The sequence below is a fragment of the Erpetoichthys calabaricus genome, chromosome 15 (genome assembly GCF_900747795.2).
Source record: "Erpetoichthys calabaricus chromosome 15, fErpCal1.3, whole genome shotgun sequence".
NCBI lineage: Eukaryota > Metazoa > Chordata > Cladistia > Polypteriformes > Polypteridae > Erpetoichthys > Erpetoichthys calabaricus.
In genome coordinates this window covers 81,680,336-81,693,205 of record NC_041408.2, presented here as the reverse complement: position 1 = coordinate 81,693,205, position 12,870 = coordinate 81,680,336, and the positions used below count along the sequence as shown (strand labels likewise).

The 12,870-nt window shown below is 43.2% G+C and overlaps 1 protein-coding gene across 10 annotated transcripts in view; it reads left to right on the top strand.

Moving 5' to 3' along the window:
- Positions 1–12,870, top strand: part of ltbp1 (latent transforming growth factor beta binding protein 1) — a 386,058-nt gene that overhangs the window by 62,159 nt on the left and 311,029 nt on the right. For all 10 annotated transcript variants that reach the window (XM_028820637.2, XM_028820635.2, XM_051919196.1 and 7 more), the window contains exons 4-5: positions 1,469–1,626; positions 12,535–12,711. In XM_028820637.2, the coding sequence (XP_028676470.1) occupies positions 1,469–1,626; positions 12,535–12,711 (335 nt within the window). The remainder of the gene's footprint in view (positions 1–1,468; positions 1,627–12,534; positions 12,712–12,870) is intronic.

Here is a 12,870-nt window from a genome sequence, read left to right as displayed (position 1 = left end):
CTGTTGGTTATTTTGTATAAATGGCAGAAACATCCATCCATCCATTTTCCAACCCGCTGAATCCGAACACAGGGTCACGGGGGTCTGCTGGAGCCAATCTCAGCCAACACAGGGCACAAGGCAGGAACCAATCCTGAGCAGGGTGCCAACCCACCACAGGACACACACAAACACACCCATACACCAAACACACACTAGGGCCAATTTAGAATCGCCAATCCACCTAACCTGCAAGTCTTTGGACTGTGGGAGGAAACCCATGCAGACACGGGGAGAACATGCAAACTCCACACAGGGTGGACCCAGGAAGTGAACCCGGGTCTCCTAACTGCAAGGCAGCAGCGCTACCCACTGCGCCACCGTGCCACCCAATGGCAGAAACAGAGTATTTAAATCTTTAGACAAATGTTTTGCCAATATTCAAGCAGTGGTCCTCTCCTATGAAAGCAACATTGAAATGGCAGAACAAAAGATGAAACCAAACTCAAAAACCAAATCATCTGACAAAATTATAAGGAAATGAGCAAGCAACCATAGAAAAGATTACTGAGGAGTATGGAAATATAAATATGGATGAGGCCGATTTCAATGCATCTCAGTGGAAAAAAAAATGATGCCAGCCATATTTATTGGTTCATTGCAAGGAAAGTTCAACTGGAAAAACAAACCTTTTCCAAATAGTAAATACTGGGTAAATAAACATGGCTGACCTTCTCCTCATTTGGTTGCATTTCACTCTGTCTGTATACCAGTTCTATCAGCTCCACTCAGAAATGTCTTTTTATGCTGGTTACAGGTAAGCTATTGCTTTAAAAAAAAAAAAAAAATTTTATTAATTTTATTGTAATCATTCATACAAATCAATCAATTTTTACAAAAAATAGGATTGAAAAACAAGTCGACCCCCACCCATGAGAGAGAGAGAGAGCATGGCCAACGGGGTAAGACTTAAGGCTTGTAAATATACCTAAATTGATGAGTTTAATGGACCAGTAGAGATGAATGGAGAAGAAAAAGAAATGCGGAGATAATTTCTTCCTCGGTGCTTTAAGAGCTTATTCTAAAATTTTATTGATTATATCCTGCCAGGTTTTAAAAAAATTCTGTACAGATCCTCTAACTGAATATTTGATTTTTTTCCAATTTCAAATAGTATAAAACATCGGATACCCACTGACGTAAAAGAGGAGAGTTAGGACTCTTCCAGTTTAGCAAAATAAGTCTGCGTGCCAAAAGTGTAGTGAATGCAAGACAAAATAATCTTACATGAGAGCAAATGTGTGAAATGCTGCTTCCACCCCTAATTCTGACCCTACTTTACTGGCACTGTTTCTTGACTGAGGCATACATTTTATATTCACTTTCATTTAAAAATATAAAACATATAAAATAGCAATAAAGTGGATATTCTGTTTGTGCTTTGCCTTTGTGTGCCTTCCATAATCTTTGTTTTTAATGTTCTTTTCAGACTGAGACCTTCTCACCCGTTGTCAATGACTGTACAGCAAATCCCAAATCAACAGTTTTTAATAAAACCAAAGTACTACCAGACCCAGAAGGTATACAGTGGAGTACAACCTGCAGAGGGCGCCTTGCCACTTAGCGCAGGACACAGTCCTGTTCAAGGTCAGTAAAAGCAAATTCTCTTTCAAATAGCCCCATGGAAATGACAAGGGCAACAACTTTGTATGGCTGATTTCTTTTGTCTGGGATTTTGCTTCAGGGCTGCCCAAAATAAACCTTCTTTTGATTTACATGTGGCAGCAAAGGACAGGGGCTTTCAGATTTTTCATGCATGCTTGTTTCTCACTCATGTCAATTCTTATTAGAAGATAGATAGATACATACATAGATAGATATAGTTTTGAAAGGCACTATATGACATAGATAGACAGAGATGTTAATGTTAGTATAGTAGGCATAATAGATAGATAGATAGATAGATAGATAGATAGATGTCATTTTAGTATAGTAGGCAGGATATCCTATCTATCTATCTATCTATCTATCTATCTATCTATCTATCTATCTATCTATCTATCTATCTATCTATCTATCTATCTATACTAAAATTAATATCTATCTATCTATCTATCTATCTATCTATCCTGCCTACTATACTAAAATTAATATCTATCTATCTATCTATCTATCTATCTATCTATCTATCTATCTATCTATCTATCTATCTATCCTGCCTACTATACTAAAATTAATATCTATCTATCTATCTATCTATCTATCTATCCTGCCTACTATACTAAAATTAATATCTATCTATCTATCTATCTATCTATCTATCTATCTATCTATCTATCTATCTATCTATCTATCTATCTATCCTGCCTACTATACTAAAATTAATATCTATCTATCTATCTATCTATCTATCTATCTATCTATCTATCTATCTATCTATCTATCTATCCTGCCTACTATACTAAAATTAATTATCTAACTATCTATGTATCTATCTACAGTATGAAAGACACCAGTGTAAATGGGACCTAAGTATCCTGGTCATTTGGTGGCATCTCATTGTTATTTGGCTGCTGGTTAAAGAAATAAATGAAACACTTCAAATGCAAGTCAATTAAAACCAAGACATCACTGTATTTTCCATTAGCATTAATTATTATTTGATTAATAATGGAGGAAGTTGTTGGAATGAAATCCTGCAGCAGCTGTGGACCTTCATGAACTGAGTTTGACCCCCCTGGGCTGGGGTCTGTGATGTGGTTGTTCGGTCCATCAGCACCTCAACATGTCTTTCCTCCTTCTATTAGTTTAGTCATTTGTGGCACACCAGACCCCTCACCTCAGTGGGTCCAACACTCCTCTACCCACTGATGCCATGCTTTCATCACTTTGCCTGCATTCTGTCCAACCAAGCACTGGTGTCTCAGAAGGATACTCCACCTTCCTGCATTCCCACAATTCTCCCTGACTCAAAGTCTAACAGCTGGACACATGGTTTTCATCCTCTTCACTGGGACATCTTTGGTCACTAAAGTATCCCAACAGCCAGCAGTCACTCGATGAGGTTTCCTTTTCTAGGCGCCGGGGCGTGTAACTCACACACATCCTGTGCATATGTGCTGTGCTTGTAGTCATTTCACACTCAACCATGAGCTGTCCATTCTGCAATTTCTGGACTACCAGGACATATTTTGGTCAGTGTTGCAATCTGAATGGCCAGCAGCATAAGAACGTTATATCCTTTCATCCTGGGATTCTACTGTAGGTTTGGCATATTTTCCATTGTCATTCTAATCATTGAATATTTTTATTGCTGCTACCCTAACAATATTCGGTTAATGTAATTTGTCAACATTGGTGACAGTGGCTGTAAAATGGCTCTCTTGACCAGCTGAAGAATCAGGGATGACAGTGAGCAACAGCACCCTGGGATGATCCATATATTATTCAAAAGACCATCACAGCATCTTCAGCAAAGCTTCATGGAACTCTGATTGGCACCATGGACTACAGACCAACAGTTCACAGAGGTGGGCCTTCATTCTTGACATTCACTACAATTCCTTCCTTTAACCTCTCTACAGGACTGTTGTTAGATCTGCAAGCAATTGTGCACTAACTTACGACTTTATCAGTGAGGAGCTGCACTTCTGTTTTAAGACTGATAATCCAAGGACTGGCAGAGAGGGGCGACATGGACATTTATTGAAATGGCACACTGATAAATCAGAAGGTGTGAAGCAACTCCATGTACAATAGCTGGTCACCCCAATTGCTTCTCTGGTGCAGTCTGACCACATAACAGTCCTCCAAGAAGACCCTGTCACCCATCATATGCCATTTTGAGATGCACCTGCCTTATTCCACTATGCATGACTTAGCCATCTCCCAAGAATTTCAAGGTGACATCAGCAAGTTGCCAGGGCAGCAATGCCACTAAAGCTGGTCTGTAATAATGCATGGCCAAAACATTCTGGAAACCCAGCTAGAACCATTTTATGCCCCCCGATGGCCATTACATCTCCAGAGGAGAAGTTGCACAAGACCCGGCCAGATGTGCCCCAGGGTACGATACACCACATCAACTGCTTGAAGATGCAACACAGAGCTCCTTCTGTTGCCATCCATAGGAGTCTGACATGATAACAATGGCCTCTGGGGGTAACCTCATTTCAGATCATCTGTTGTTTAATTCGTGTTTTACACCAATATGACTACCATTTCTAGATGAAACTATTTATCACCTCTGAATTTCCTTAAGATAACCAACAGCGTGTTGATATTGCGACCTTTAACTGTGAACACTGAAGAGTCTTACCAGTTGGTCAGGTTCTTGTATTGTACAGCGGCTAATGTCGTCTGCTTGGCTGAAAAGTGGACGGCGTCAGAAAGAGCAGAAAGCCCTCATGACGAGCGGCTTTATTAAGTGCCCACTGCGATGAACGTCAACGGATTTTATGAACCTTTAAGGAGTAGACTTGAAATTCCCCTGGCAGATCAAACACATGCAAATGAGGTAACGTCTTTGCTTACACAGTCCGTCCAACCACAATTACAGGCGCACCGTGTCTTTTAAAATGTTGCTCATTAAATCTCCTGCAGACATAACAGCTGACACAAACCACAGTACCACATGGCTTTGGTTCCTGGTGCCTTTTTTGTTTCTTAAAGCTGTCTGCTGTTCTTTCACACACCGTCCACACTGTGCTGTGTTCTCACTGCAAGTCTCGTCAATAATGCGTGAAATTTGGGACAAACAGTAGGAAGTGATTCAAGACCTGGTAATATTCATGAATTCACTCACCCATCCTCTTTAGGATATTGTTTTACTTACTAAGATCCTAGATTGTTGGAGATGATCTCAACATCACTGAACATAAAGCAAAATCTATCCCTGGATGGGATGCCAGGCCACAACAGAGCAAGCAATGCACACGCCGAGTTACATTGGGACAATGTGGGGTTGACAATTTGGGAGCTTTACTACTGTGTTGAGGGTGGAACCCAGAAAATTCCCAGGAAAAATGAGTCGAATATACACACACGATTAGTAATTAAAAAAAAAATCCTAATGCGTTGGGCCAGTAAACATCTCTTCAAGAGAGGACCACCAGGTCAACAAGCTGGCTCCATTATGGGAAGTACCGTCAGCCCAGTAGAAGTAGTAGAATGGGAGAGAGTGAGAGCAAAATGGATGGCCATTATGAGCTACACAGCCCCTCTCAGACCCGCTAGTATTGAGGGCTTCAGCAGAAGGGTGTCAAGATAAGCTATGGGGGGCTCCTTCTTACCTACAGCAACTCCCATTTATAACGCTCTCTTAACTTGAACCAAGTCAGAAGGTTTCTTGTCCTTTTTCTGATAATTCCATGTGTATATTTGAGGAGGATGTTTGTTTGTTGACTTTCTATAAAAAGATAAATTTAACTTTTGGGACAAATTAAAGTACTATCTGCTTCTCAATATATCTATCTAGTGCTAATTACAACCCTCACCTTCTGTTTAAATGTGCTTATGGTATGACGCAGGTGCAGAAATAAAATCTATTTCAAGGAATATTTATTTTATTATGGACCTTTTACAGCTAACATCATTAAAAATTATTTCACAAATCTACATATTCTAAAACTTAAGGCAAGGGCAATGAACACACTTAGTAAGTAACCATGTGGTGTCATCCAAAAAAAGAATTAAAGAAACCAAGGGAGAGAAAGGCAGCCACACCGTATGAAAGACGCCGACGGGACGCCTGCCTTTCCACCGTCTACACGTTGCCTGCCTACGTCGATTCATCCTAATATCCTACCTTTCACTGTAAGTTTGATTAGTCAAAATAACGTTAAACATACCATTTTATAGGTGTGCAATGTTTCAATACGGAAGTATGGTGAAAGTTTATAGCTCAGCCACACATCGTTCAAGTTTACTGACTTGTGTACTCGGAAATTCTAACTTGCTTGTCTGCTCAGCACGGTCGTCACCAACACACATCTGCAAAATTAAACAAATAAAAATTGTTTTAATTATGAATTTCTTTTTATTAGGGTGGCACGGTGGCAGTGGGTAGCGCTGCTGCCTCGCAGTAAGGGGGCCCCAGGTTCACTTCCCAGGTCCTCCCTGCGTGGAGTTTGCATGTTCTCCCCGTGTCTGCGTGGGTTTCCTCCCACAGTCCAAAGACATACAGATTAGGTGCATTGGCGATCCTAAATTGTCCCGTGTGTGTGTGTGTGTGTCCTGTGGTGGGCTGGTGCCCTGCCCGGGGTTTGTTTCCTGCCTTGCGCCCTGTGTTGGCTGGGATTGGCTCCAGCAGACCCCCGTGACCCTGTAGTTAGGATATAGCAGGTTGGATAATGGATGGATGGAGTTCTTTGGGAATTTCCCCATGGGATTAATAAAGTATCTATCTATCTATCTATCTATCTATCTATCTATCTATCTATCTATCTATCTATCTATCTATCTATCTATCTATCTTTTTATTTGCATTAATAACCACAACAAAAGAATACAATTGGAATATTTCCTTCACATCACATTTAAATGCAAAACTGAACATAAATTTTAAGATTTCTTACACAATAAAAAAAACTTTCACAATATATTCATGTTTATACAATATTGTTCTACATCAGCTTAACATTGTGGAAGCCGGCCCGGACATGTTCATGTCACCCAACACACGTTTATTATACATTACCAGTAACGGTGTGCTGCACGATAACGTGCAGTGAATACACTTGACTTGAGCATTCCTAATATTCATCCTCTTTCTTTCTCCGTCCCTGTTTAGCATTCGTTTGCTCAGAGGTTGATGCGCTTGCTGCTTCCTGAGCAGCTCTTCTTTACTCCACCCTAGCGGCCCACTGCTTCTCCTTTCGTCAGCATCTTTTCGCATTAAAACTGATTAAGTTAGTTTTTGTGTTGCAATTACTTACTTCGCTTTCTTTAATTTTTCACTTAATCTGGCACTTAAGTCTTCAATCTGCCTCCAGAATGATTAGCGAAGGTGGTAGGGAATGAGAATGGCGCCTGTACGCACGCCCTCTCTCTGCAGAGAGTTGACTCTAAATAAAAATAAAAAGAGTAATAAAATCATCACCCCGAAAGCGGATAGTAGACATCACGTAGTATATGTGTACCAAATTTCAAGTCAATAAGTGAAACGGATTGCGAACTACTGGTGATTTAAAATCCTGGACAGACAAACGAACAGCCACAGAAGCGTATTGTAGAAGAAGACTATTTACAATAAAGTGCACCCAAACTCCAAAAGTCCCCACAAGTAAAGGCCAACTACGAATGCCTTACACTCTCTTCAGGCCACCTCCTTGCCTCCTCCAGAGACCTCGTCCTCTTCCACCCGACTCAAGCCTTGAATAAAGGGAGGCGGCCCCTTTTATAATCACCTGGATGTGCTCCAGGTGTTTCCCGGCAATCTTCCATCGACACGCCCCAGTGTGGCGGAAGTGCCAGCTGCATCCCTAGAAGCACTCCAGGTGTCCCTGCTCTTCTTCCCCCCAGCACTTCCAGGTGTGGCAGAAGTTCTGAGGTCCAGGGCTCCCAAGGCATTGGGGTGCCACCTGGCGGTGACCACGGGCCCCTACAGGGTTGAGCTTCACAGCTCTGTACCTGTGGCCCCCAAAAGAATCAGGGCGGTTGCCCCCACGTGGTCCCTCTTCCAGTCCTCTGGGGCATCCTGGCCGGGTTGCCCCCCCCCAGCCACCTGCGACAACATGAACATATTTAGTCAATGTAATATTTTTAAATATATATGTAACTACAGTGTGTGTATGTGTGTATACTAGGGGGTTCACCCCCTGCTCGCTTCACTCGCCCAACTGCGCTTTGTGCCAGCCACTTCACGTTTCTGCCTCCCCCATTGTGAAGAGGGGGACTGAACGCACCCCAAGGAGATGCGGTTGCTCCTCCGAAACCCCCTCTTAAACGGTGATACAATGGGAAACAAATAGTTATTTTTTACCTCCTCTTTGCTCAATCAGCTGCTGGCTTGCTGCTGCTGCCGTGCCGTGTGATCTTCATCTCACAAGGCAGTTCGAAAACATTTAAAAGCCTGTACAGCAGCTGTCCCACTCTTTGTCTTTTATTACCAGCCCCGGGTGTGGTTAAATCTCTTGGCACAAAGTCTCGTCTCGTGGGACATGAGTTCTTGATAGTTTAGTTTATAATTTAAAAACGGAAGAAGAATCTGAAAATCTAACAACATCACATTAAAGTTTGATAAATTCTGAAAAGAATGATACCAAACATAGAAAGATAGATAGATACTTTATTAATCCCAAGGGGAAATTTACAAATATATGTAGGTTTTAAAATAAGCCGATTCAAAGAGTGACAAAAAATGTGACATAAAAACGTCACATAAAATCATTGCACTTTTAGGCTTAGGATTTATACATATGATAGATGTATATCTCTTTATTATAAAAAAAAAGTCTTGGGAGGGAGACTAGGGAGAAGAGACGTGATCTTCTCAGAAGACAGTTTGACGTCCCACGAGAGACACTTTAACGTCATGTGAGACAAGGCAGTGAGACAACATTTAAAACAAGTTCACGGACATCCAACCTTTTCTGAAGAGGTTTTATCTACTGCTCAGTCCCTGGAGAGTTAATTTCTGTTATTTTGGTTTTTATTCTTTGGGTTGGCGCTGAACGAGAGGGCTGATTGACTTTTTAGAGGTTTGCCAGTCAGCCGAGAGTGTTCTGGCCAGGTTTTGAGAGCATTTCTTGCTTGACTGGAGAAAATCTAATTAGAATGATTAGCTGCTGCTGGAATGATAAAGTTTGCTTTTACCACTTGGACAGAATCCAATAAGGAGCAAGAAAGAATCTGTACTGACTTAACTGTAGCAGGAGTCTGCGTGCACCGGTGGCCATGACGCTGATCCTCGGTGTCAATGCACGCTGACTGCCATCCCAGACTTAGCATAACTACTCCATGTTGTAGGTTTTACTTATACTTTTTACAATAAAAGGAATTTTTAAAGCTGTTATGTACTCAAGTTGTTTGCTTGACGATGAGTCATCGCTTAGCTGACGTGTGAACAGAGAGTCAGTCAGTCATTTTCTAACCTGCTTTGTCCTGAACAGGGTCACAGGGGTCTGCTGGAGTCTATAACAGCTAGACTAGTGCACAAGGTAGAGGTAAGCCCTGGACAGGGTGCCAGTCCATCACAGGGCACATACACAAACACACACACACTCACACACAATCTAGGGCCAATTTAGGGTCAGGAATTCACCTAATCTGCACGTCTTTGGACTTTGGGCGGACACTGGAGCACCTGGAGGAAACCCAAGCAGACCCGGAGCAAACATGCAAACTTCACACAGGAAGGATGCCAGTCCTGATCTGCTTACTGTACATGCTACCACTGTGCCACCCTGAACTTGAGAGTGCGAGGCACAAATGTTGCATTGTAATTTGATGCCAGCATTGCAAAATCTGACTAAGCGTTGCAGCTGAACTTTATATCTGTCAGGAGGAGGTCAGTCCAAATGGCCAGTGTAGCTTTCATCCATCTTTGTTCTAAACCTGCTTCTCTGGAGCAGGGTCACAGGGAAGCTGGAACCTATCCCAGCAAGCATCAGGTGCATGGCAGGAACAATCCCTGGACAGAGCACCAGTCCATCCCAGGGTGAACACACACACACAGCCTCTTCTTCTTTCAGCTACTCCCATTTAGGGGTCGCCACAGAGGATCATCCGTCTCCATCTAGCCCTGTCTTTTACATTATTAACCACCGGGGTCTTAGTGCTGGTCCCAAGCCCTGGTAAACTGGGGAGGGTTGCATCAGGAAGGGCAACCAATTCGCTTATGCAAAGCCCTCCCCAGCTCCCCAGCAGCGATAGCAAATGAGAACTCTAATAATAATCAACACTAAACAATAAACTCCAACACTAGTTCCAGTATAGCAGGGCAGTTGATGATGGATGAGTGAAAAAAACTTCCTGTGAACAGACTCTCTGAAAGGAACAAAATGTTTTGTCCTACCAGTTCCTGGCGCAGTATGAGATGACTGAGAGTGTGCCCTCCGACGAAGACATATCCAATCAAGACAAACTCACACAGGCAGGCAGGCACAGGGAAAGCCCAAACATCCAAATGGAAACTGCAATCCAAGGTGGTCTAGTTGTAATCCAGTTGAGTATGAAAGGCGTATGAACAAACAGATGGACGATCGCAATCCCCTTTATGTTCCATTTTAGATTGCCCATCTGCTTAATCTGCTTGCCACATCAATAAGTGTTTTTGGGTTCTTTTCATTTTTCCTGAAGCTTGTGCTGAAATGATTTTTGATCCAGTCAAAATAAATAACCCACAAAAACAAGTGATGGTGGAGGTTAAAAACAGTTAAATAAATAATCCATACAAGGGGAAATGACTTTGAACGTGGCATGGTTGTCGGTGCCAGTCGGGCTGGTCTGAGTATTTCAGAAACTGTCTCATCTACTGGGATTTTCACGTACAAACCTCTCTAGGGTTTACAAAGAATGGTCTGAAAAAGGGAAAATATACAGTGGGCGAAAATGCCTCGCTGATGCCGGAGGTCAGAGGAGAATGGCCAGACTGGTTTGAGCTGAGAGAAATGCAACAGGAACTCAAATAAGCACTCGTTACAAGTGAGGTATGCAGTAAAGCATCTCTGAACACACAACATGTCAAACCTTGAAGCAGGTGGGCTACAGCGGCAGGAGACCACACCGGGTGCCACTCCTGTCAGCTAGGAACAGGCAAGTGAGGCTACAATTCACATGAGCTCACCAAAATTGGACAACAGAAGATTGTAAGAATGTTGCCTGGTCTGATGAGTCTCAATTTCTCCTGCGACATTCAGATGGTGGGGTCAGGATTTTGTGTCAACAACGTGAAAGCAGGGATGATCCATCCTGCCTTGTATCAACAGTTCAGGCTGGTGATGGTGGAGTGATGGTGTAGGGGGATATTTTCTTGGCACACTTTGGGCCCCTCAGTACTAACTGAGCATCGTTTCAATGCCACAGCCTACCTGAGTATTGTTACTGACCATGTCCATCCCTTTATGACCGCAGCATACCCATCTTCTGATGGCCACTTCCAACAAGATAACGCACCATGTCACAACGCTCAGATCTTCTCAAACTGGTTTCTTGCACATGACGATGAGTTAATTGGACTCAAATGGCCTGCACAGTCACCAGATTTCATTCCAGTAGAGCATCTTTGAGATGTGGTGGAATGGGAGATTCACATCAGGGATGTACGGCCCACAAATCTGCAGCAATTGTGTGATGCTATCATGTCAATATGGACCTACATCCCTAAGGAATGTTTCCAGCACCTTGTTGAATCTGAGCCACAAAGACTTATGGGAGTTGTGAAATCAAAAGGGCGTCCAAGCCGGTACTAGCAAGGTGTACCTAATAAAGTGGCCAGTGAGTGTAGACCGATGATATGAAAAGGTTTCATGACTTTTGCTGCATAATGAATTGTGTGAAATTTGATGGCACCATCAGAAGTTTGGCTCGTGAGAGCGCTCACGCTATTTCTGACGTGATTGAGATTGAGATCGTATGACAGCCCAGTCACAGTGTATGCCCAGTTTTAGCAATCTCAATAATAAGTTAAAAAGAAAAAACACGCTCCGTGCAAGAATTGTTTTTTTCCCCAAAACTCCAGATGTTTCTTCTTGTCGAGAGTCTCATGCCCCCTCGACTCTCGAGTGCTGCTCACCAGTTTCATTTAAAACAAAAAAAAAAACATGAGAGATGGTACTGCTCATCGGGTGCAAGTTAGACGTTCAGATAGAGAAATATCGTCAAGAAGTATTGAAGAAGACTCTATTATAAAATATTAATAAAAAGCAAATGAAAGAAATAAGAACTAAAAAAAAAAAAAAAAAAAGTATAGGTGGCTGCTGCCTTCCCAGGATGAGAGCCGCCTCAGACAAATGTTTGCTGGCAGCGAAAAATCCCTGCTGGCGCACGCTGCCAATCGTCTGCTTGGCTGCAAGTCGTGTGTGTCAAGCAGTGACTTCATCAGCTGAAGTGTGCCGGGAAGACACCAGGACGGTTTATTCATGCTTAAGTGGGACGGCACAGCCCGGCCTCGTCACTTTGCATCTGCCTGTCAGAACTTGGGTGGCTGAGGGTTCTGTGGGGGGGGGCAGGACGTTTGAAGTTGTCTGGCCCGTAGCGCTGCGCTTTGTCTGTCTCGGGATCAAGTGTAGCATTGTGATTTGCTAATCCTGTACTAGCACATTTGGATGGCATCCCAGAGTTTTGTTTGCTGTGCTCCTTTGCCTATTCCTCTTCGACGCAAGTCGATTTTGGAGGGAGGGAGGGAGGGAGTGAGGGAGAAATGGGGGGGTTGAGTGGGAGGGAATGGAGCACACAAGGCGCAAACAGAGAAAGAGAGAAAGGGAGAGACAGACAGGCGGCCTTCTTTTCAGGCAGTCCTGTCCCTTTTTTTTTTTTTGGAGGCTCTCGGAAGAAAACAATCAATGGATGTACCTGCGAAGCTCATGTGCTTATTTTTCCTCTCCTGGTTGTCAGGTCACAGTATGAGCAACCACACTGGCCGAATCAAGGTGGTCTTCACTCCCACCATCTGCAAGGTCACCTGCATCCAGGGCAACTGCCAAAACACCTGCGAGAAGGGCAACACGACCACCCTGATTAGCGAGAATGGCCACGCAGCTGACACCCTGACGGCGCCCAACTTCAGAGTCGGTGAGTGTACCGCATTTCCTGTGGGGTAAAGGGGGGGGGGGGGGGCAGTTTAGAAGAGGTGGACTGTGGTGAGCAAAGGTGGCAATGTGTGTCATTGCTGCTCTCCGTCTGGCAACTTGAACTTCATGATTATTGTGAAAGAATGGCACCTCTGAAATG